The sequence below is a fragment of the Gallinula chloropus genome (genome assembly GCF_964237585.1).
Source record: "Gallinula chloropus genome assembly, chromosome: 10".
NCBI lineage: Eukaryota > Metazoa > Chordata > Aves > Gruiformes > Rallidae > Gallinula > Gallinula chloropus.
In genome coordinates, this window is record NC_140095.1 from 10,394,377 (window position 1) to 10,417,637 (window position 23,261).

General features: G+C 53.0%; 1 protein-coding gene across 1 annotated transcript; it reads left to right on the plus strand.

Moving 5' to 3' along the window:
- Positions 1-478: 478 nt before the first annotated feature.
- LOC311195330 (lymphoid enhancer-binding factor 1-like) lies at positions 479-20,883 on the plus strand (the record flags this gene model as incomplete). The annotated part of the gene is made up of 8 exons (XM_084268711.1): positions 479-496; positions 1,359-1,491; positions 4,698-4,788; positions 10,307-10,417; positions 10,671-10,833; positions 11,556-11,663; positions 14,892-14,940; positions 20,720-20,883. The coding sequence occupies 8 exons, from the start codon at positions 479-481 to the stop codon at positions 20,881-20,883; spliced, it is 837 nt and encodes a 278-aa protein (XP_084124837.1).
- Positions 20,884-23,261: the final 2,378 nt, after the last annotated feature.

Genomic DNA, 23,261 nt, shown 5'->3' on the forward strand with positions numbered 1-23,261 from the left:
CCTTTCTGCTCCATGGGTTTCCTCCTCAGAGCAGCGATGCAAAACACAGGACTAGCCCAGGGCTTTTAAGGCTGCCACACAAGCAGCTCAGAGCAGCAGGGAGACGTCCAGGATGGGTCCTCCAGAACCATCAGCTCCAGCTGCACCACCTCCACCAAAGCTGACCAGCGTTTCGTGCTCACTCTGCCTGAGCAAAATCATTACCAAAGTGAAAGGCACCAGTGAATCAAGTCCAGAGGCAGTAAATGACTTGTCAAAAGTCATGCAGCAGATCATCTGTAGATGTCCTGGTGGGACACAAGAGGCATGGTGAGCAACACCCAACTCCTAACCCCTGGAGAGCTGCCTTACCTGGTCCTTTCTCATTTTCTCCCTCTTTTTGGGGTGCTGTCAGGCCTGTTTCTCTTTTGGGATTTATCTGGGACAAATCCTAGCATTCCACCAGCAAGGTGAAGTCAGTTTGGGTTTAAAGGCAACCATGGGCGAAACCAGGCATGTAGGGAGCAGCATGAGATGCTTGAGGCGAGGAGGCTGGCGGTAGGCAGCAGCCTCTGTGTGTGTGTGTGTGTGTTTTCCTTACCACCATGCAGCCCTTTTGAACAGGTTCCCCTCTTTCTGCTCCAACATGCAGAATTACTCCCCGTTGTGTTCACAGAAAAGCACCTTTCACAAAGATACTGGGCTCTGCCATGTGTAACCAGCAGTAGTTGAAAGAGGAGGGTGATATTTTTATTTCTTTTGTAATTTTTCCTGGGTTTGTGACATTTCCAGCGCTGCTTCAGCTCCCTCCGGTCCTTCTCCCAATGCTGGATCTGGGACCCAGGATGGGGGGATTTCAGCTCAAGGGCTCGCTGGTGACCGTGTCAAGTTCTCAGAGGCATTGCCTCGGTCAGCATGGCTCTCTCTGCTTGAGAGCCCCGGTTAGGAAAGCCCAAACGTGGCTTTCAGGGTGATTGTGCAGGATGTGAAAGTCCAGATTTAGAGCCTTGTGGCAGCACAAGGCAGAAACCAAGAGCGATGTGTTGGGTAACACGCTTGAGGCGTTCATCCTGGAATAAAGGATGCTGGAAATGAATGGGGAAAAGCTCTGAACTTTGAAAGCTTCATGCTGATGTGAGCTGGTTTCCACCTACCCGCGCAGCCGCCTCTGTCAGTGTTTGGCTGATGGATTTTCCTTGCAGGATGCTGTGGTGGTGTTTAGGTGGGCAGGGGCACTTTCTGCCTTGCTTTTGAGAGGCGCTGGGGACTTTTAGTCACTCCCAGCCTCACTTGCAGCAACGGGACTGCAAAAGGCACCGTCCCTCCTGGCTCACAGAGCCCGATGACTTCTGAGCCCTCTCCCTCCTTGTGTCTTGCAGTCCAACAAAGTCCCCGTCGTGCAGCCGTCCCACGGAGTCCACCCGCTCACCCCGCTCATCCCTTATGGCAACGACCATTTCAGCCACGGCTCCCACTCGCCCCACTTGCCCGCTGACATCAACCAGAAACAAGGTAATGGCATGGCTGGGGATCTGTGTGGTGGGAGGGGGACAGTACTGGGAGACCCCTGAGATCAAGGCTGTCACCTTCCTGGTCCCAGATCGATGGGAAAAAGCCAAGAACTTCCATCAACAGGGGCACTGCTTGGCAGCAAGAGTTTGTTTAACTGCTTGGCAGTGCTTTGTGATCCTGGTCAAGAGGAGTTTGATATCAGAAGTGTTGACCCTGCTGCTGGAGGGTGCTCAGCTCTCAGTGCAGGCTGTCCTGAAGCCTGAGACCAGCCCAGAGCCTGCGAGATGATGCGTAAGAGTCAACCAGAAAATGGAAAGTTATCTTTCCTTTGACTCATACCCAAACTGTTGTCAGGTTGTCATTTTGAGAAAATAAATGCTTGAAACAGGAAATATTTTGACTAAATAGGATCGGTGTCTGATAGCTCAACTGGATTGTTCTGTGTGTGCCTTTGTAGCCACACGTTATGTGGTTGTCACACAGTTGGGCTCTTTGGGTTCCTGTGTGAGGCTGGGACACGTCAATTAGCTCATGAAGCTACAGAGGAAAGTACAGTAGGTAGAGGTTAAACCCTGAACTGTAAAATATAGGTACAAGCACAGGAATTCACCTCAGCCCATCATTCCTCATAGGTTACTGGCAAGTGGAGCGTAAAGCCACACTTCTCTCAACCTCAGTGCAGCAGAACCTTTCAGCTGAACAGCAGAAGCTGTTCAGATCCCCCAGGCTTTTGTACAAACCTGGTCTTGATTTCATATGGAGCAAGCAAATCCAGAGTTTTGTGTCCAGGTATATTCAGGAAGGGATTCAGGGTCCATCAGAGCACAGAAATCAGAGCAGAAATAGAGGCACAAACCCAACTGGTGTGATTTGGGCAAAAGCCTCCACCCAAGAGTGGTCCAGAATGTCTCAGAGAGGTCAGCATCATTGCTAGAACGATGGGATATCAAGGATGTTCTTGGATGGAGGCCGGGCTGAGCTATCCCTGGTCTGAACCCAGTGTTCTGGACTCCTCAGGGATGCTGACAGGGAGGATTTAGATCCAGTGTAAGAGATACCCAGGCACACCCTGATTTTCTTCCAGCCAGCTTATTACTTGTCAGCCACCAGAGCATAACCAACAGAAAAATAGGAAGACTTAAAAAAATAAACCTATTAAAGCTCAGCTAATGGGACATTTCTGAATCTCAAGAGGAAGCATGGAGATTTCTAAGTCTCCCAGGAAGGCGACCCAGCACACCACCCTTCACACAGAGAGCAATGCCACCTCCAGAGCCACTCTGAGAGCTGTCCCCAGGGACTCTGTTAGCCTGGAGAGCCTTAAGCAGTGCAGGAGCAGCTCACCCCAGGGATGAGCTGGTTATATCCCTCTATGGAGGCTGTGATCAGTGCTGGGGTGGTCCCTGAGCGTTCATCTCTAATTATGGGAGGCTGTCCCCTGGCTGCATGCCCACCCACCCCCTCAGTGCAGGCACTTTCCAGTCTCCCCTTTCCCATTTAGCCTGTACATTTACATCAAAGGCAGGGGGAGTCTGTCCATCCCAGAGCACCTCCAGGTCCTATTTATGGGGTGGATCAGACCACTATCCTCAGCTGGGACCTGCCTTTGTGATGCAGCTGTGATCAGCTTCTCACCCACCCCCCATCCCATCCCTGCTGGGGGGAGGTTTTCTTTCCCCATTCCCTCTGGATATGTTCCACCTCTATTTTCCAGGCTGAAATATCTCCCATTATCACCTAGTGTAAGCGCTGGAGAGTCACCATCATCCTCATTCTCACAGCATCCCTTTAAAGTGTTTCACAGTAGCCCAAGGACACACAGACAAGGAAATACAAGCAGGATCTTCTGAGTCAGTGGCTGGTGCTCTGACCACTGGGCCAGCAAGAATAACTCATGCTCTGGCTTACGCAACTGGTATTGTTGGAGGTCCAAAGCTCAGGAAATCCTGGCAGCTGCCTAACAGGGATGCTGGTTTCATTTGACCTTCAAAGGGGGCTGCTGCCTCCCACGTGAGCACAGCTGTAGGTCAACCTCGTAGGAAGTTACACATTCCTTTCACTTCAGATAGATGCTCACTTTAGCAGAGTCCTAGTGACATGCTTGGAATCTGTTGATGTCATTCCCAATTAATAATTCATCATTAATAGACCTAGGAGGATAATCCAGACTTCTGAGCTTGCAAACTGCAATTTATTTATTGCCCAGGAGTTTTTGTCTGAGGCTCGTGAGCAGTCAGCATTGCATGGTGCTGGAGCAGAGCTCAGACCCAGCTCCCCTCTGGTTTTCCCATCCAGGGGTCAGCTGGAGGCAGCACCTCAGTTTTCTTGAGTCCCACCCACAGCCCTCAGCTCTATGGGCTGTTTCCAAGTCCTGATAGAAACGGATAGGTGCTGTGGCTGTCTCCTCTGGCCATGCCACCGTGCCAGCAGCTTTGAAGATCACACAGGGATTCCCCGTGCAAAGGGTGAATTCCCAGCTGGCACCATACCCACCTCTGCAGTTCCTTGGCACCCAGAGCCTGTAAAATGGTTGCTTTGAAGGGGGACTGGAGTTGTTTAAAATGGAGATGGAAGTGATGCCTGCTGGAGCATCCCCCCTGGCTGCTCATGGGGGGTCCTGGGGGTGACTTGACTGGAAGGGGGTGTAGGAAGGTCTTTGCCTGTTAGTGGGATGGGGGAGGGCAGGGGGATGTCTGGAGTCTGTCAGATCCTTACCAAGGCTGGTTGCTGCTTGGCCTCAGGGTGGCACAGAGCAAGAGTGATGCTTGCAAAGAAGCAAGCTGCCTTCCCCACCCAGTCACACAGAATCACAGAATCACCAGGTTGGAAAAGACCTTTAAGCTCATCGAGTCCAACCGTTCCTGTCCTGTGCTAAACCAGATCCCTGAGCACCTCATCTACCCATCTGCTAAACACATCCAGGGTGGGTGATTCAACCCCCTCCCTGGGCATCCTGTTCCAGGCCCTGACGGCTCAAACGAGTGCTTGTGACTCTGCAGCCACCACATCCCCACAGAGAGAACCCCAGCAATGAAAAGGGCCATTTTGATACCGAGCCACGTGCAGGCAGCTATTTCACAGATACTACCTGCTACCCACAAGTGCCCACAGATGGAGCAGTCCTGGGAGGGGGGGGTTGGGAGCAATGTGGGTCAACCAGGGAGTGTGGGGCTGTGTCCAACTTATCTCCTTCTTCTTTCTCCCAGGAGTGCACCGTCCTTCCCAGACCTCAGACATTCCTGGTTTCTACCCCCTCCCTCCCGGTGGAGTCGGACAGATCACGCCGTCGATGGGATGGTGAGTGTGGAGGGCTCGTCCCTGTGCAGCCCCCAGTCCACCAGCCGCTCTGTACTGGGGATGGTTCATTGAACACACCACATGCAGCTCTTCTCCATAACCATCATGGTGCTTTCACCCCGTCTTCATCCCTTCTGCACGCTGTGTGACGGGGAGGAGGTGTTAGTCCTGTTTTAGAGACAGGCAGCAGATCTGCAGAGAGTTTGAAGGCTGGGGCATCCCTGGAGCAGGGTTACAGCCTCTCAGTTCACAACCATCTTGTGCCTTCCAACTAGCTACCCATGTGTAGGAAACCCAGGGAGCACATCGTACCCACCTCTCCTAATCACAAGAACAGCCTCTCTTTTCCAGGAGGAGGTCACTTTCTCCTTCACTGGGGTTTTCAGCACAAACAGTGCTTTCCCTCACCAAATCACTGTGAGGTGTCATCTAATGGGGTGCTCCAACCACCAGGCCATGGCGCTTCTCAGGGTCTGGTGCAGTATGAAAATGTATCACAGTAAAGACCTGTGCCCATGAACCACCCCGGTACCCACAGCCTGGCTGTGGCACAGCCCCCTGCCTGGGGAGGGACAGGGTAGGAGGGGCTGTGAGCTGGAAAATCTCCCCTGGATGAGCCAGCCCCAAGGAGCATCCCACAGAGTAAAGCCCGTTGGGAAATCTGCCCTGGGACATGAGTTAAAAATACATTGCTGTGTGCTCTGTGGTCACTGCCACAGATCCCTTTTGTCACCAGATCCCTGCCACTGATCCCTTTTGTCACGGGGATCGCAGGCACACCGAGGGAGCAGGTCTGGCCAGCAGTGCCGTGTGGGCACCATCCCTCCTCAGATTCATTTTTAATCCTGGTGGGTGATGCAGGGACCTTGCAGAGGCTCATGGGGAGGCTGGTGGTGGCCACAGGCAGCAGGGTGGGGTAGCCACGACAGAGGGACAGTGCAGGGAGGGCAGTTATGGGGGCAGATGGCCAGAGCCTCCCTGGTGCTGGGTGATAAAGCTCCAGCAAAGCCCAGCCCAGGTACAGGAGCTTATGGCAAACCAGGAGGGGTGAAGCACATTAAAACACAAAGTAAATCGTTAGCTTTTCGTTTTGTTGGTGAATTTCAAGTTCCAGATACGTAACCACATGGAAAGAGAGGCTGAGGCCTTTGATACAGAGTTTGGCTTCACAGGGATTACTTTTTGCCTTCTGTGCTAAATCTGCTACTCTTGGGTGATGATTTAACTCCTCATATGGTGTGATTCATCCTCAGGAAAAACAAGTACTGGGGTGACTGTGCTAGGTAACATGAAAGGAGGAGTTGGGGGTGAGGAATTGCCAAATGCAAGGTCCGCTCTTGGGGTGGGATGCTGGAAAGGCATCTGGTTTGCACAAAGGCTTGGTAGCTCGGTTTGTGGCAGAGGGAGTTTGAGGTTGCTGAGAGCTGCTCCAGCATCTGTGGGGTTTGGCATCCTCAAGCAACCTCGTCAGGCACGTTCATTAGTGACTAATGGAGGAGATATGGTAAAGCAATTAATGGCCTGACGGGGCGGAGAGCAGCACCTTGAAGCACGTGTGTCTGTATGGAGCCTTTGCTCATCCTTTCACCGGCCCAAAATTCAGGGAGAGAGCCCAAATCCCACTCCCGGCGTGGACAGGGGCAGAAGTCCTGAAGCCTGGCATGTTTTGGGCAGTGTTGAACCCCCCCATGCAGGAGGCAGTGGGTGGCAGGGGCCATGTGCCGGGGACGCTCACACCGGTGCTGCCAAACCGGGGTGGTCACACACCCGGGAAGCAGCTTTTCCTCTGTGAGCTGGCAGGCAGGAGCTGGGCAGAAACGGGCTTTGTTCTCACCCAGCGCTTCAGGAGGAGGAGCTGCCATCCCTCCCTAATTAGCTGGGAGAGTCCAGTTGAGTGAGTTTTGCTCGCAGGAGCCTGGCAGCAAACATCAGCCAGGAGCCTGCGAACTGTGTCACCCACCCGCTCCCCAGGCGAGTGGCAGCGGTGCCACAGCAGCCCCTCCACAGCCATCCCACCCCCCCTTTTCTTCCAAGAGCCGCCCTCCCATCCCCGAGCGAGGCTGTAACCACACATTCCCAACCATCAGGGATTAATTCGGTAGCCACATTAATTTGCACATCAGAATCCCTTTGGCTGGTGCCCTGAGTGTCCAGCTCCTTCTCCATCCCTGTGTCTCGCCCTCCGTGGTAACACGTGTCCCTTCTGGATCAGCTCCGAGTGTTTGCTCGGCCCTGGGGCTGCCGCCTTTGACTTCAAAGGTTGTTTCGGTTTCCCGGTACGCGGTAGCAATTGGCTGTTGGCTGGTGTGTTTATACCCACCGACATCTAAGGGGTGGGAGAGGGCTTCTGCCTGGCAGGGTGTAAACAGAGCCCCGCCGCCCCGGCTGCTTTTCCTGCAGACAGATCCTGCAGATCTCGGTCAAGCCAAGACACAGCAGCTCCTGGAGCGGCACAGACAGAACCCTCCTTCCTCCCCAGCACAGCTCGAGGGCCTGACTGCTGCAGTGCTGTCGTTATTCCTCTCCAGGGCAGGAACTGGCTCTAGCCCCTGAGAAATCCCTGGCATCCTGAAGCTGCATCACAATTAACCATCGTGGCCTTTTAATGATTATTTTTATTGCTTATTAGAGCCCAAAAATAGCCAGTGCTGGTCTTAGGCACAGCTCTGTGCAGAGGAGTGTGGGCATGTGCACCCCCTCGTGCCCTCCTCCTCAGGCATCTGGGGTTCCATGCGTGGTTTTAAGCTGGGAGCATCTTTTGGCAGGTTTGCAGAAGAAGCCAAGGTATTTCAGAGCAATCTCCATATGAAAACGGGGTGGGAGAGGTAGGGGGAGTTTCCCTTGCTGGGAACAAGGAACTTCCTGCATAGTTATTTTACTATCTCAAAAGTAATTTCCAGCTCCAGGTCTGGTACATGCCCAGTCCCCTGAATGAAACAATTCTCAAAAGAAACTTAGGACCAAGTTTTTGGCTTGGTTAAAAATCTCAGGTGCCCTTAAAAGGAAATGCTGGAGAAATCTGAGCTCTTCTGAAGCACATACAGGGAGGGAGAGTAGGTGTTTTATCTCCAGGTACTGGGACATTCCCATGCTTGGGCACTGCTCGTGACTGTGTGGCATCATGTGTACTGCACAGATAGAGACTCTGACCAGGCTCTTACTTTTTTGGAAAAATTGTGCTCTTTTCAACACCTTCTTCTATGCAATAGTGAATTCTCCTCAGTTTTCAGCACACCTCCATAGTTTGCATTTCAGCAGGACAAACTCAAAGCTGCAGTGTTACTCAGCTACAGGGACGGAGGGGGGGGTCAGAGCTGGATCAAACCTTTGCAGGGATGCCAAGCTTCTCCCAAAATAAAGCCCAAGTCCTGTGCTGCCCCTGGAACCCAGGGGACACCCTGAGCATCCCACCAGGCAGAGCTCCCGGGGCATCAGTGCTCTGATTTCCCTTAGCAAAGGGGATCTGTAGGAAACACCCACGTAGCTGTGGATACTTTATAGACTCTTTCTTCCCGATCCCAGGCAGAGCCAGTCTGTCTATCCGCTCCCGTCATGTGGATTTAGACAGCCGTATTCGTCAGCGCTCACTGCTGGGGCTTCTTTCTCCAGGTGAGTATGAGCTGTGTGAGACAGGGCAGCAGCTCAGCTGGTCTCGCAGCTTGCAGTTTGTGCTGTAGGAGCTTGCAGCAGACTGTGGCCACCCAGGGACGGCCACACACCTTCCCTGGGGCAGCCATGGGAAGAGAAAGTGCTTTTAGGCAGTGCCTGGTCCAAAGAACAGTCAGGGGACTGTGAGCATCCCAGGAGGATGCAAAAGGGTTGGGTTTTAATCAGCAGAAGTCAAACCCAAGCCAGAAACCCTTCAGCTCAGGGAAGTGAAAGAGCTGTTGGTCAGGATTTTACTCCTTGTCACTAACCCTAATCCTGACTGTTTCCCTGCCATCACCAGCGCTGAGTTTTGCTCTGTGGAGTGATCCATTTTATTTGGTCTCAGCCTTAAAAGCGGGACAGGCAGCGATGTGCTGTCCTCCCCTCAGCACAGGTCAGACCCTGCAATGGAAGCACAGCTCCTTCTCCCCCCAGTCCCATCCTCATTGAGCAGCACTGGGCTGGTGCAACCAGGGGCCAGACCCTGTGCATGGGCAAGGGTCTGCAGGAGCTGGCCACATCACTGCTCTGCATCCCCCTACGAGGACCTGGCCCTGCCACAAGACCCACCTTAAACACTGAAGGGCTTGAGCCATGTACCACAGCCCCAGACCGTACTGCAAGTTTATCATCACCCAGGAGCAAATTTTGCCCTCTGTAAATATACACAGACCCCACTGATGTCCCAGTGAGCAAAGTACATCCCCCATAGATAGAAACCACAGACCCCAGCCCCTCTGGGAGTGCCAGTGGGCAAAGCCCCCATGGCTCCAGCCAGGAGGGATACCTGTGCACACCTGTGGGCTCACGCATCAGCTTTTGCTTCCGCTTTATGTTGTCCCAAAGAGCTGTTAGTGCAGGATTCCTACAGGAAAACCAGGCAGACCCTTGCCCCTGCAATCCCCTACCCATGGGGAAACACTCCCATCCAGGCAAGCCCCTAGCCCCGCAGCAGAGGCCAGGGAGCACTGCCAGCCCTCCTTGCTCTCAGCAGCATCGCTTTCCCAGGAAGGTGAGAGAGGAGCTAAGGAGTCCCTGTGGAGGCCCAGCAGCTGCCCCCAGCCCAGCGCAGGAGCTCCTACTCACTGGATTTTGGGGTGGATTTTGCAGCGCTGCTGCTGCACAGAAAGTACACCTGGTCAGATAAGGATCAGGCTGTGCCAGTGGATTAAATTAAACAGCTTTTCTTTTCGTGCCAGCATATCTAATGAACAGTTCATCTCCCATGGGCAATTCTGCCATCCCAAGCTGCAGCCCTAAAGTGGCAAGCTTGGCAAAGCTGACTGCTCTGGCTTTACCCTCTAAAACTCTGGAGAGAGCTAATGAAGTTCGAAAGCTAGCGAGACCTCTCGTGATCCCAGCCCTGTGTTGGCGGAGAGCGTTGCTTGGGCACGGTGCACCTCCTAGAGCTGCAGTTCGGTTCATGTTCAGGCTTCAGGCTATTTCTGTTGAGAGAAAGGTGCAGGGGGGTGTCCTAAAACGTCTCCCACCCAAACCCCGGGCTGAGTTTGTTGTTCCTCTCTGCAGCACTAATAAGATATTGCAGCAACAGCGATGGGAGCAGCTGACACCACTGGGTGATGAGCCCTTGATGTCACTCAGGCTGGCTCCTGGGACCTTTCCACCCATGGCTCAGCCAGCCGTGCCCACTGCCAGCATGGTGGGGGCAACCCAGGGGTGGTGGGCGCTGCCTGCCTCACGCCAGCCTGGCAGCACCCACAGGTTTGCTTTCCATGTCCTGTGCTTACCGTCTGCTTCTGCCTCGTCAGAGTGCCATCTCGTGGGACGCACCGCTCTGGCCGCCCCAGCATCCCTCAGCAGCATCCCCGGCACCGCGCTCCCAGCGTGGCTCACCCACTCTCTGTTGCAGGTTCACCCACCCGCTGATGCTGGGCTCTGGCATGCACACCACTGGCATCCCACACCCTGCCATCGTGCCCCACTCCGGCAAGCAAGAGATGGAGCACTATGACCGAAACATGTAAGTTGGATGTGCCAGCGGGTCTGGATGGTGCCAGCACCTTAACATCCATTTAATTTATCCCTGTTAATGCTTGCACAAGGGGGAGGATGGATGAACGCCAAGCTCTGCCTGCAACAGGCAGCGGTGCACATCTGAGGTGCAGAACTCTAAACCCCACAAACCCATTTGTGACGTTGGGTGGGTTTGGTGTCGGGTCTTCTGCTGAGCTGGAGGGTGGGGTGATGCTGACAGCTCTTCTTTTGGTCCCAAGGAAACCTCAACCAGAACCAAAGAGAGAGAAGGAAGCCAAGAAGCCCACTATCAAGAAGCCCCTGAACGCTTTCATGTTGTATATGAAAGAAATGCGGGCGAAAGTCATTGCTGAATGCACCCTGAAGGAGAGTGCCGCTATCAACCAGATCTTGGGGAGAAGGGTAAGAGGCTCAGCACCACTGTCTCAACACTGCACCCCTGTCCCTTGCAGCAACCCTTAAGCACATCACAAGCATCTGCTTTGAAACCCGGGTGCTCTTCACAGAATCACAGAATCACCAGGTTGGAAAAGACCTTTAAGATCACCAAGTCCAACTGTCCCTGTCCTGTGCTAAACCAGATCCCTGAGCATCTCATCTACCCGTCTGTTAAACACACCCAGGGAAGGTGACTCAGCCCCCTCCCTGGGCAGCCTGTGCCACAGCCCCACAACTCTTTCAGGGGAGAACTTTTCCCTAACACCTGATCTGACCCTGCCCTGGCGCAGCTTGAGGCCATTTCCCCTTGTCCCATCTCCTGTCCCCTGGCTGAAGAGACCATCACCCACCTCTCTACAACCTCCTGTCAGGTCAGTGGAGGTGGGGAGGTCTCTGCTCAGCCTTCTCTTCTCCAGTCTGAACACCCCCAGCTCCCTCAGCTGCTCCTCATAGGATTTGCCCTCCAGCCCCTTCCCCAACCTGGCTGCCCTTATCTGCACTCGCTCCAGGACCTCAATGTCCTTCTTATGGTGAGGGGCCCAGAACTGGACACAGCACTCGAGTCTCACCAATGCCAAGTCTTAAAGACACAGAATCAGATGTATCCCAGAGCAGGGTGGCCACAGTGGGGATGGGAAGAGAGGGGACGGTGGGGCCGTGTCTCACCTCCATCCTTGTCCTTGCAGTGGCACGCGCTGTCCCGGGAGGAGCAGGCCAAGTACTACGAACTGGCTCGCAAGGAACGGCAGCTCCACATGCAGCTCTACCCCGGCTGGTCTGCCAGAGACAACTACGTGAGTGGCTGCGCGGCTCCGGTCCCCTGGCACGGCCAGGAATTACTAGGGAGGGGCAAGTTGAGAGCTGGGGTTTGCCAGGCATCCCGCCTGTCCCTGGTTCCTGATGGCACAATACCTATGGAAATTCAAGTTTCAAGAATATTTTGAGTGTTCTTTGGGCTGCTCCTCGTTGCATATGTGTAGAGCAAATCTTGCAGCTCACACGTACCGTTTGTTTGCTTCTCATCTGAGTGGATATGAGTAGATAGGAAGGGGAGGTTTTTAAGTGATGGGAATGATCTTTGGAAGTATAATTCCATGGAAACCCACCACTCTGAGCATCTCGAGCAGCTGCTGAGATACCTGCTGGGCCGGAGCAGAGTGTGGGGTAGAGGGCTAGGAGCAGAAATGGGGTGGGATGGCCGGGGTGGCTCAGCGGGCACCCACAGCCAGCTCAGCTCCCTTTACTTAGTGACAGCACCTTGTTTCTCTTGAACAAGTTGTTCCTCAGCTTGAAGTCACAGGGCTGGGCACGTGGGGCTAAGCCCAGGGACACACTGTGGGTCTGGGGGGATTTGGCAAATTGTGGGCTGCCGGCTCTGTTGTGTGGGTTTGAAAGGCAGCACAGGGTGTCTGCCCGAGCCACATTCACAGGAGCACAGGAATAACGGGAATTAATAGTTGAAAAGGCAAACCAGGGGATGTGTACCCTGCTGTGGATGAGTTGTAGCATGTTTGGGATGTTAGAGGGAGCTGGTTTGACTCTGTATCTAAAATAGTGGCTGGTTTTGGAGGGGTCTGGGGTGGACCGGCCGCACTGGCATGGCCAGGGTCCCTGGGGTCCCCTGCTTTCTGGGGAGAAGCAGTGACAGCTCCTGGGCTGGCTGGAGGGACACAGCTGCTTTGTGACTCGTGGTAGGACCAATGCTTGGGAAGCCTCTGAGCTACTCTAGGGAATACTTCAAGGTTACTCCTAAAAAATAATAATAATAAATTCATCTCCTCTTAGGTCTCTTAATCCCTCAGTGGCACCATGTTAAATGAGGTTCCACAGGATACACTCCGGGTCTTTTCTAGTGGCTTTCTTGACTGTTTGGATCTTACATGCCCAACAAGCTCGTTAGAGACCTGAGACAGAGCACACCTAACTCTTCAGATGCCTGTCCATCTCTTCTAGGGCTCTGCCCTCTGATCCAAGGCTCCATCATTTCCCTCATAGCCACTTGTTTTTTCCTGGGACCTGCACAGCATCCAGACCACTCTGACCCAAGCCCTCCTTCCAGAAAGCCCAAACTCCACTGAGGGTGATAAAACCCCCTTCAACAGGCCACCAAAAATCCCAAAAGCAAAAAAAAAAAAAAAACCCAGAGGAAAGAGATGATATGGAGAAAGGAGAGGTTATGGGATGTCCCCAGCCTGTTTTCCTGCAGCAGCACAGACATCCCTGCCTCCTTGCAAGCACAGACCAGGAGCTCAGCATCCACATGCAGCTTTGCAGGATGAGTGCAGGATGCTGATGCCCTCCGGAGCTGCCCTTAAGGAAACCAGGGCAGCACCAAAGATGCTCTAAGGTTTCTCTAAGAGCAGCTCCGGAGGGCAGCAGTGAGGCACCAAAAGCATCCATCCTCCATGGAAATCTGTCCTGCAGCATCCTTCACCTTGGCAAAGAGCCGGTTCCTTGCTCCAGAACACCTTTTCCCTCCATGGTTAACAGGCTGTGAAGGTGCCTGTTGGCTCTCCCAGCACTGGAAAACAGCTGCTTAGAGTATCATGGTTGTAAAAGGTGCTTTTCTCTCCGGAGCTTGAGCAGGGAGGAGGAGGAATGTAGGTCACTCTTACCACGTGATGCGGAAATCGGGCAGGAAGTACAGTTGCTCCCACACTGAAGAAAAAGCTTACCGCAGCTCAGAGCCTTCCACCTTCACTCAAACCACAAGAAGTCATATAAAAAGTCACGGGTTAAAGGCAGCCCCATGAGCTGCCTGCTCCATGCAGGCCAGATTTCCTCCTGCGCTGCCGTGCCCTCATTAATAAGCTCATTAGGAGATCAGGGGTGGTGTTGTGTATTGTGGCATTTAGTGAGGGAAGAAAACAGGAGGCTGAGAGATGGGTGCAGAGCTGCAGAAGCACCAAAATAAAGGAGTATTATCTACAAATAAACTTCTGGGCCTTTCCTAAAACTTTCTTTTTTGAATATCAGGAGGAGTATCAGTGATATTCCAGAAATTGCTCCATAACATGTTCCCAGGAGGAATATCAGGGATACACGTTATGAAGCAATTTCTTTCCAGGTATAAAGCACCACATTAAAGCTCGTACTGGAGCTAGGGAAGGTGCTAGGGTGGGCCATGTGCTTCTTAGAGAGGTAACGAGGGAGGAGGAGTAAGAGTACATGGGGAGGATCAGCTGTTGATCAGACTCCCTCTGCTGCTTGCAGAAAGCCTTCTTCAATGCTATTAATCTCATTGAAGCTATTTAATTACATTATCAATTAATGAATTCAAGTGATAGTGGGTGGGATTCCCAGGTAAGACACATGAGGGTGGGCTGAGGAGGATGGGCAGGAGATGGCAGTGGTGCAGGCACAGGTACAGGTGCTGGCTTCATTACAGCTGGTTTGCACCCACCAGTGTTCTCTCTTGTGACTTCTTACACAGACTGATGTGCGATTTGGGGGGTCAGCTGGGTTTGCAGTGTGGTCCTGGGCTCAGAAAACAGAGTGGGGAGCAGCATGTTGGGGAGAAAGTGCAGCAGGTGCAGGGAGTGGTAGCAGGAACTTGGTCGCTGCCCGTGCTGAGTTCCCTTAGCTGTTCCCATGTACACACAGAGTTTGTGCAGGGCAGTCTGGGGGAGCCAGAATGCCTGTGGTGTTGGGTCTGGGAGTACTGGGGGTTGTTCCTGAGCAAGGTATGTCACAGTGTAAGTGCTGTGCCATGCAAAGGGCAGCTGCCTGCACACCTACAAATATGAATGTAGGTGGTTGCTGTGAGAGTTCCTCTGGGTTCTGCTCAGGAACATGGGCCTGGGCAGCAGGGGGGAGGAAAGGGATGTCCACGAAGATAAACCTGAGTGGGTCCCATGCCATGATGCCCAGTTTCCCTCTCCCCACAATGGTGGCTGTTACAGCTGAGGACCCAGCCACTCGCTTGGGCAGCAGCACCTTTCCCCATCAGCCTGACCCAGCCCCAAAAGCCCTGTGCAGCACCCTGGGAGTGCAGACTAACAGCCTTTCCTTTGGTTTCCTAGGGGAAAAAGAAGAGACGAACACGGGAAAAGCAGCAAGATTCCAACTCAGGTAAATGCAGCGACGCTGCTGGGTGCACCGTGGTGGCTGTCACTTGGGTTTTACTCAGGCTGGATAATCCAAAGGCAAAGCTGTTGTCATGTTTTACTGTGTTTCCCTTTATTTCCTGAGCTTAATGAAAGGAATATGTCTTTTTGTTCTTTTTTTTTTTCTTTAAGACACAGTAAATTACTATTTCTGTGTCTTTTCCATAGGCACACTTGGATTAGACCATGGGTGGTTGGTGAAAACTGAGATTACTAGGTTTTGGCGATCACATCACTTCAGACAAACCATCACTAAGCTTAATCTATTCAAAACATCCAGGGGGAGCATCCCCATCAGCCAGACAGGTACCATTAAGTAAACTCTGCTCAGATGCCTCAATATTGCATCTGGGTCTAAATGCAGCAGATGGAAGATCACCCACAGGACTACCCCAAAGTGGGTTTTCATTTCCAAGTCACCAAGAGTCCAAGGCATAATACAGCCCAGTACTGGTTGCCTCCCTTTACCCCACCGTTTATTCAAAAAGGCCCTTTTGGCAGATGTCAGCTGGTCACACACATCCCCACCATCCCAGGCTGTTCCTGTGCTGGTTTCTGAGGCGTTACTGCCATGTCAGGAATATCTATTCCAGTAAATACCCATTATAAACCATGAGGGGCTGCCCTTGCCCACCATGGCATCATGTACACATGAAGTTAGACAGCCTGTTTATCCCATTACATCCATTCTGTGGTTTCCCTATAGACTTACAAAGAGCTTTTCCTGCTCCTCAGCCCACTGGTTCATTACTGCTCGTTGCTCATGCTTGTGGGTGAAGTTAGGTCAGCCAGATGATGGGCTGTTGGCTTTCTCAGCGAACACTAGTTCTCTCTCCTTCCAGAAATGCTCCCTGGGGTGCTGTATGGCATGTGTGTGTGTATATATATATATCTCCATATATAGCCTTGTCTGTGTGATACAAACGATAATTTCACGTTAGGGATGGAAAGCCAACCACTGGTTGGACACAACAGGAGATGCTGGTGGTGGCTGAATGAAGGATCGTGAATCCAGCAGAGAAATGTGCTCTTCAAATCCCATTCACAGATAAACCAGATAAGCCTGAAAGCAAACAGGCTTTCATTAAATGAGTCCAGCAAATATGCAGTAAAATTGCAGCATTTTAGGAAAAGCCATGGAGAACAGCTTTTTCAGGAGAACTGGAAGGGGAATGGCCAGGGGCAGAGTAGAATAACCTGGGCCTGGGTCTCCTTGGTGCTACCTCTGCTTTCAGCCTGCTTCTGCAACGTTTCCTCCTCTTCTTTTCCGTGCGCAGCCCGAGCTCACTGGCAGCTCCGTTTAGCCGGTGCTGGAAAGGCAGGGAGCAGGTAAGGATGCTGGCACAGAGGGCAGGCAGCACCTTTGGGGTTTGGCAGCTTTTCCAAACTTTAAGAGACTCAAAGAGCCATGAATTTCCCCATAACTGCCCCTATTTCCCCAAACCTCCTCAAGCTGCCAGCCCTGATCACTGATACTTGTGTAACCATTGCTTTTTTCCAGGAGGGTTGGTGCTGGTGCTGGTCTGTTGCAGGAGAACAAAGATATTTGTAAAAAAAAAAAGGGATTATAGCCTGTTAGTCGTGTGTTAAGTGGCTAAAATGATGTTGCCTCTTTTCTTCCTCCTGCTCCTCCTCCTCTTTGTGCCTCTGCCTTGCCCATTCTGCACCACGCATGCTTCTGCGTTCAGATCCTGCCTCTCCTAAGAAATGCAGAGCTCGCTTTGGCCTCAACCAACAAACGGACTGGTGCGGCCCGTGCAGGTGTGTATCAGCATCTCCTCGCTGCTGGGGTGTTCCTGGGCGAGCGGGGTCAGCTCTCTGTGTGCTCCTGCATCCATCCCGGCGCCGGCGGGGATGGGCTTCTTCTTGGGGCACCCTCAGGAGTTGTTGGCTGAGCTGCAAGGGTCAGGCTGCACCCCAGTTTCTTACCCCCCCCACCCAGGGCAGCGTTGGGGTAGTGCTGTGTGTGTTTTCCTCAGCTGATGGGTGTTAAAAGCTTATTGCCAGGGTGGAGACTCCCTGTGACCCCGATGTGGGGCTTTCTTCCCCCATTAAAAGATTTCCCACTCCATAAATAGCACCCTGGGGCCAGAGGTGAGCAGTTAATGGATTTATTCCTCCTGGCTATGCTGGGGATAACCATGCATTTCAAAATCTGGCTCTCCCTGAGCCTGGAGTCTTTGCAGTGCCCACTGTGGGGTGGGACAGCCTCAAGCAGCAGCATCCACAAGCGCCCTGTGCCTTGGGCTTCCAGGGAATGGCATGGCCAGGCCACAGGAAAGCTCAGAGCATGACCCACGCATTCTCACACCGGGGTCTGCAAATGCAGCCAGGCAGGAAAAGCTCCTGGGATGCTTCTGGACCCAGCACCAGAGCCTCTCCAAGGTTTTCATAGTGCTTTTTTACACCAGCAAAGCTGGAAGAGGAGCACTGCTTCATGTGCTCACCGCAGCTGAGCGTGACTAGAACCACTGAGCCTGCCCACATCTGCACCCCACAGCGCGGTGTCCCAGTGCAGCGCTGGCCTTGCTGGCACCCCAAGCTGCAGTCCCCAAGGTGAGCTTCCCTCCCTGCACCTCAGGGTGCTGTGAAGCAGCAAAGCTCCCTGCTTACCAGGTGAAGGTCGTCTGGCACTGTTCTGTAACCGGTTCAGATGTCTTGTTCATACTGTACCTGGAGTGAGGGACTATTGTGAGCCTGTCAGTCCCACAGCAGCGCTGAGTCAGCACCCCATACCACAGCGCAGGGCACGACTCCGGGTCTTCAGGCAGTCCCTCCAGCTTCCCTCTGCTCTTTGCTCAGCTTCTCCTCTGCTTGGCCATTAACATGGGCTGCTGCAGCGCTCAGACACCTTCGCATGCTCCTGTTCAGCCTTTGCCTCCCAGTCCCGGGTCAGTCGCAGATACTCTGCAACTCCCAGTACTAACGTGCTGCTGCCAGCTCAAGGGCTCCAGTTCTGTGTGCTCCGGTTCTGTGGGCTCCAGTCACCTGCAGACACCTTCCACCAGAGGATTTCCACTCCATGGGAGAGGTTAACTGGTTATAACTGGGTGGTCCAGCTCTAGAGCTTTCACCCTCCTCCCACTCACCCCCTGCCTGCAATTCAGGGTGCTGTAATTCCTTAGGGAGGGGGATAAATCCCTTTAGCTATGTAACGTCCACGTCAGCCACAGCCCACTGACCAGGTTGTAATCAACAACCTGTAGTATCAGATCTGCTTCCCCCTCCCTGTTACTTTAAATCAAACCAGTGAATTGATGCACAGATTTGTATCCTCTCAATGGGTCATGGAACCTCCAGCTACTCCTGCAATGTCTCTGGGAAATAGGGCTTCTCCTCAGGCTTCTCTGCTACAGGAAATCTGCTTTGTCCTTGTGAGGCCACATCTGGAGTCCTGTGTCCAGGTCTGGGGCCCCCAATACAAGAAAGATATAGAACTGTTGGAGAGTATTAAGAGGCCATGAAGATGATCAGAGGGCTGGAGCAGCACCCCTACGGAGAGAGGCTGAGGGAGCTGGGCTTGTTCAGCCTGGAGAAGAGAAGGCTGTGGGGGGACCTCATTGCAGCCTTCCTGTCCCTGAAGGGAGCAGAGAAACAGGAGGGGAATCAGCTTGTTAAAAGGGTAGATAATGGCAAGACAAGGGGGATGGGGTGAAGCTGAAGGAGGGAAGGGTTAGATGAGATATTAGGGGGAAGTGCTTTACAGAGAGAGTGGTGAGGGGCTGGAACAGGCTGCCCAGAGAGGGGGTGGGTGCCCCGTCCCTGAGGGTGTTCAAGGCCAGGTTGGATGGGGCCCTGGGCAACCTTGTGTAGCTCCAGGCCTGGAGGTTGGTGTCCCTGCCTGTGGCAGGGGTTGGAGCTCTGTGATCCTTGGGGGGTCCCTTCCAACCCAGCCCAGTCTGTGATTCTATGATTGTATCAAATCCCACCCTGTGTAAAATAACCTCTGAGTTAAATGTTTAGCTCAGCAGGGCTGTCGTGTTCCATATCGCATTAATTGGGTCACTGCGGCTAACGATGACACTGACAACAGTAATAACACTTCTCATGTTCCTACCCAGTGCAAAGTCATGTTTAATACTGGACTAGTTAATACGTATTCTAACACTGTCTCATTTCTCATTAGTGAGATCAAAGAAAGGTGTGTGCCCGCATTAGCGAGTTCTTCATTTGATCTGTTTTCCTCCAATGAGAGGCAGGGACCCTGGTGGGGGGGAAGATGTTAGTTGTAGCTGTAAAGTCATTACTACCACCTCCAGCAGAGGAGTTGTTCCCTAGCTGCTATTCAGGTGGCATCTGGAGAGCTCTTTTGTTTTAAAACTACACTGAGATGCTTGAGGACCTGTAGCAGGTGACATGAGGGGTCTGTTGAGGTGAGAGAAGGAAAAGATGCTCAACACAGAGAAGGTAAAGACAGGGTGGGATGGTGTGAGGGACTGGCTCTGGCTAGCCAGAGTGGATTGAGTATTCAGACATTGGAGATGACAACTGGGACTCAACTAAATATTCCTGGGCTTGATACTGCACAGCGGAATTGCCAAGGGATGTAGAGGAGCTGTGCCCAAATCCTCTTAGAGCAGAGATGATGTATGGTTTGTGTGTTGGAGGTCCCCCAGCTTGCAACATAGGAACATGTGGGGAAACTGAGGATCTTCTCCAGTGGATGGAGGGAGGCTGGTCCCTCCTGCTGGCTTTGGGACCTGCTTGAGAGAGCTGGGCTGGCTCAGCCTGGAGAAAAGAAAGCTGCTGGAGGGAGCTCTGAGCCCCTGCCCGTCCCTCCAGGGGCTCCAGGAGAGCTGGAGAGGGGCTGGTGCCCAGGGCAGGGAGGGCCAGGCCTAAGAGAATGGCCTTCAGCTGCAGAAGGGCAGCTGGAGAGGGGCTGGGAGGCAGAAATCCTTCCCTGCGAGGCTGGTGCAACCCTGGCACAGGCTGCCCAGAGGAGCTGGGGCTGCCCTGGGATCCCTGTCAGGGCTCAAGGCCAGTTTGGATGGGGCTTGGGACACCCTGGGCTGGTGGGGGTGTCTCTGCCCATGGCAAGGGGGCTCTACGGGGGGCTGAGGGTCTTGCCCCTCACCCCTGCAGCAGGCGGGCGAGGGTGTCGCGCCGGGGACGGGCCCGTGTCGCGGTGCGGTGAGAGAATCCGTCCCGCTCAGCCCAGGAGCGGAGAACGCGGCGGGGCTGGAGAGAAATGACCCCGCTCGGCTTCCGTCGCCGCGTGGTCCGTGGCGGCGGGTGGGTTGTAATGTGATTTGTATTCCTGGTGCGTGGGGGAACCCCGAGCCCCCCAGGCCTGCCGCCCCCCCGGTCTGCCCCGCCCCCCCCCGACCGCCCGTCCCGCCCCGTCTCTCCCCGGGCCGCCGCTACGGCGCCGCCTGGCGGGGCCGCTCAGCGCAGCAGCGAGGCCGCAGCCACCGGGGGCGGCTCCCGGCTCCTGGCCCCGCAGCCGAGGGGCGGCCCCGGCCGGGCACAGGGCAGCGCCCGGCGGCGGCGGGGAGCGCCCGGCTGGCTGCGTGGCCCCGGCTGGCGCCGAGCGCCGGTGTTTTCAGGCCCGGTGTGTGACCGTGACCTCACCCTTTATTCACAGATAACTCTCTCCACTGTTCTTAGGAGGAAAAAGAAGTGCATTCGGTACTTACAAGGAGAAGGACGCTGTGCCAGCCCAGTTTCTTCCGATGGAAGTGCTATAGACTCCCCTCCCTCCCCTCTGGACGCACTCCAATGCATCTCCTCTGCTTTTCCTTCAGACAAGCTCGCAGCCCCCGCTGACTCCGCACACAGAGAACAGCCCGACCCCTTCCCCGTCTCCACTCACCTCCCAACCGCCACCTGCACCTCCAGACCCGGCACCAGGTGCTCTCCTGCGCCCACAGAGTCCCCTGCGTACAGCGCGGCCTCCACGGGGACATAGTCCCACCCCGCGCCCGGCCGCCTTGGCGAGACACCGGGCGCTTCGCTCACCACTGACAAGGACCAGAGGCCCGTCCAAACCCCCCACCTCACTGTAAAGCACGCAGAGTTAGGTGACAGGATGACTTAAGGATGCTGGAAAACTCTTTTGGCTGTGGTTGGAGGGTTCTTTTTTTTTTGGGGGGGGGGGGGGGGGGGCATTTAAGGTAGAAGATATATTTCAAAAAAGAAAAAAAAAGGGTAAAAAAATAAGTATTTGCCAAAATTTAAAGTGCTGATGAGTAAACAAGCCTTTTGTCCCTGCCCTGTGCTGCTTTATTTTTGTTTGTTTGGGGGTTTTTTGTTTATTTTTTTTACTGCATTATCTTCAAGCCCAGCAGAAAGCAGAGCCAGACTCCCCAGCTTGCTGCAGTAGATGCTGTCCACCTCACACTGGCTTCCACCCCTGCCCTCCCAGCTGCTTTAAAGCATAGGCACTCACTCAGATCCCTTGTAGCCGTTATACCAGAGCTGGAAAAGCCAGAATAGCATTTTTTTTAAAAGCCCTTATGCCTGAAAAGCAAACCAGTGATGACAGTGTTCCAATATGAGCAGGTAATGAGAGAAATTAACTATCTGAAGAAAGGAGGTGAATTGTTTAAACTTCCTGCTTGAGAACAGGCAGATATTGTTTACAGGTGACAAGTATCCGCACAGAGACATCCCTCTCCATGAGCAGACAGCACAGCAGAGGAAAGGGCCTGCTAAGCAAAAGGACAGTGGCAGGAGCTCAGACCCACCACGAGAAGGTCTGGTGGCCGATGGCTCGGTGCAGGGTCTCTCCTCACCATCAGGAGTTGTCCAGTTCCAGCCAGAAACCTCACCAGATCAGCTGGGCAAAGCCTCCAAAAAAACTCGACCCAACTCTGTGCCTGCACAGCAGCAGGTGGGTGTGCAGGGAGTCCACAGCCCCAGGAGGCTCACCCAGGGCTGGGGACTGCGATGGCCCAAGGCCAGGGACCCCCCAAGGCCACCTTCTGCTGAGCCTCAGGCCTCTCTTCTGAGAGGCTCAAGCCCTGCCACCACGCTCAGCTCTCCCCTTCCCCAGGGCACACTACCCCAACTCTTCGCTTCAGGCAATCTCCATCCATCCCCCCTTTCCCCCCATGATTCAGTTCCCACCTTTTTCCAACCTTCCTCCTGCTTCTTCTAGAAGACCCTCCCTCCACCCACACAGCACTGCCCAGCGTTAGGGTGTATTCCCTCCAGCTTGAAGCCATTCACCAGTTTCTGGTACCTTATTTATATTTTGAGCATGATAAGAAGTAAAAGAATACTGTGGACAGATCCTGGTGTTCCTAAACTGATGTAAACCACAAATTGGTCCAAGTTCTTGATTTACTCAAGGTTTACAGACTTCTCACAGACAGCACAATCTAGTCCAGTGCAGTTTTTCTCCTGCTTCACACGTAATGTGTTCTATGCTGAAAAGAAATACCACACAGAGGGTGAGGGGAGGTCTGGGGGGGGGGTTCTACTTTACCAAATAGGTTCTAGAGTACTGAATACAAAAATCCTGTAGTAATGTTATTGTAGAACTGGAGGAAATTTAAGATAACCTTTATAATGTACAAAATATTTTTGTATTTTTTTCTTAATGCAAAAACACAAAACCCTAATTTTTTTACATTGGGCTAAAAATAACTTTTTTAACAAGTTTATGCCTCAAAGATTGAAAATTTCTTTAAAAATTATTAGCCTCTAGAGCAGCTTTGGGTTTACTCCCTATATTTAGGTATTTTTGCTTCTAGTAGCATAGTTGGGGGTTTTTTATTCCAGTTTTAGTTTAGAAGTTGTAAGCCTATTGCTTTATTCCTCCCCTGTGTAAATGTAACTTCAGAAGCACTGAAAGCTACATGCACGAGCCTTGAAGAGTCATTTTTTAAGTTGAAAAGAATCCTTTTAACTCTTAGAGAAGTAGCATTACAGGAACAGACTGCCAACCACACACTTAGCCATGTACTTACTGCACTCAGAGGGTTAATTACATAGCACTAGATCAAGCTGCAGTCTGCTCATCATTTAATTATTTTAGCAAGTTTCCCCACCAGCAGAAACTGAAGGGTTTTGCTGAACAGAGGCACTCAGCTGACTCTTCCCAGATCTGACAGTCACTTCATTAAGAAAAAGAGAAAAACACAGAAAAATGGCTTAAAAAGAAAATTAAGAGCTGTGTCTCAGCTCAGCACTTGTCACAAGACCCTTTGATGCCCAGTGCTGTGAAGTAAAGGCCAGAGATGAGGTCAGTGGCCAGTGTAACACTGGGGGTAAAGCTGGCCTAAGGCCCCAGCAGGGTTCTGTGTGTAGGTGAAACCCAACTAGCAGCAGAGCAAAGGCAGG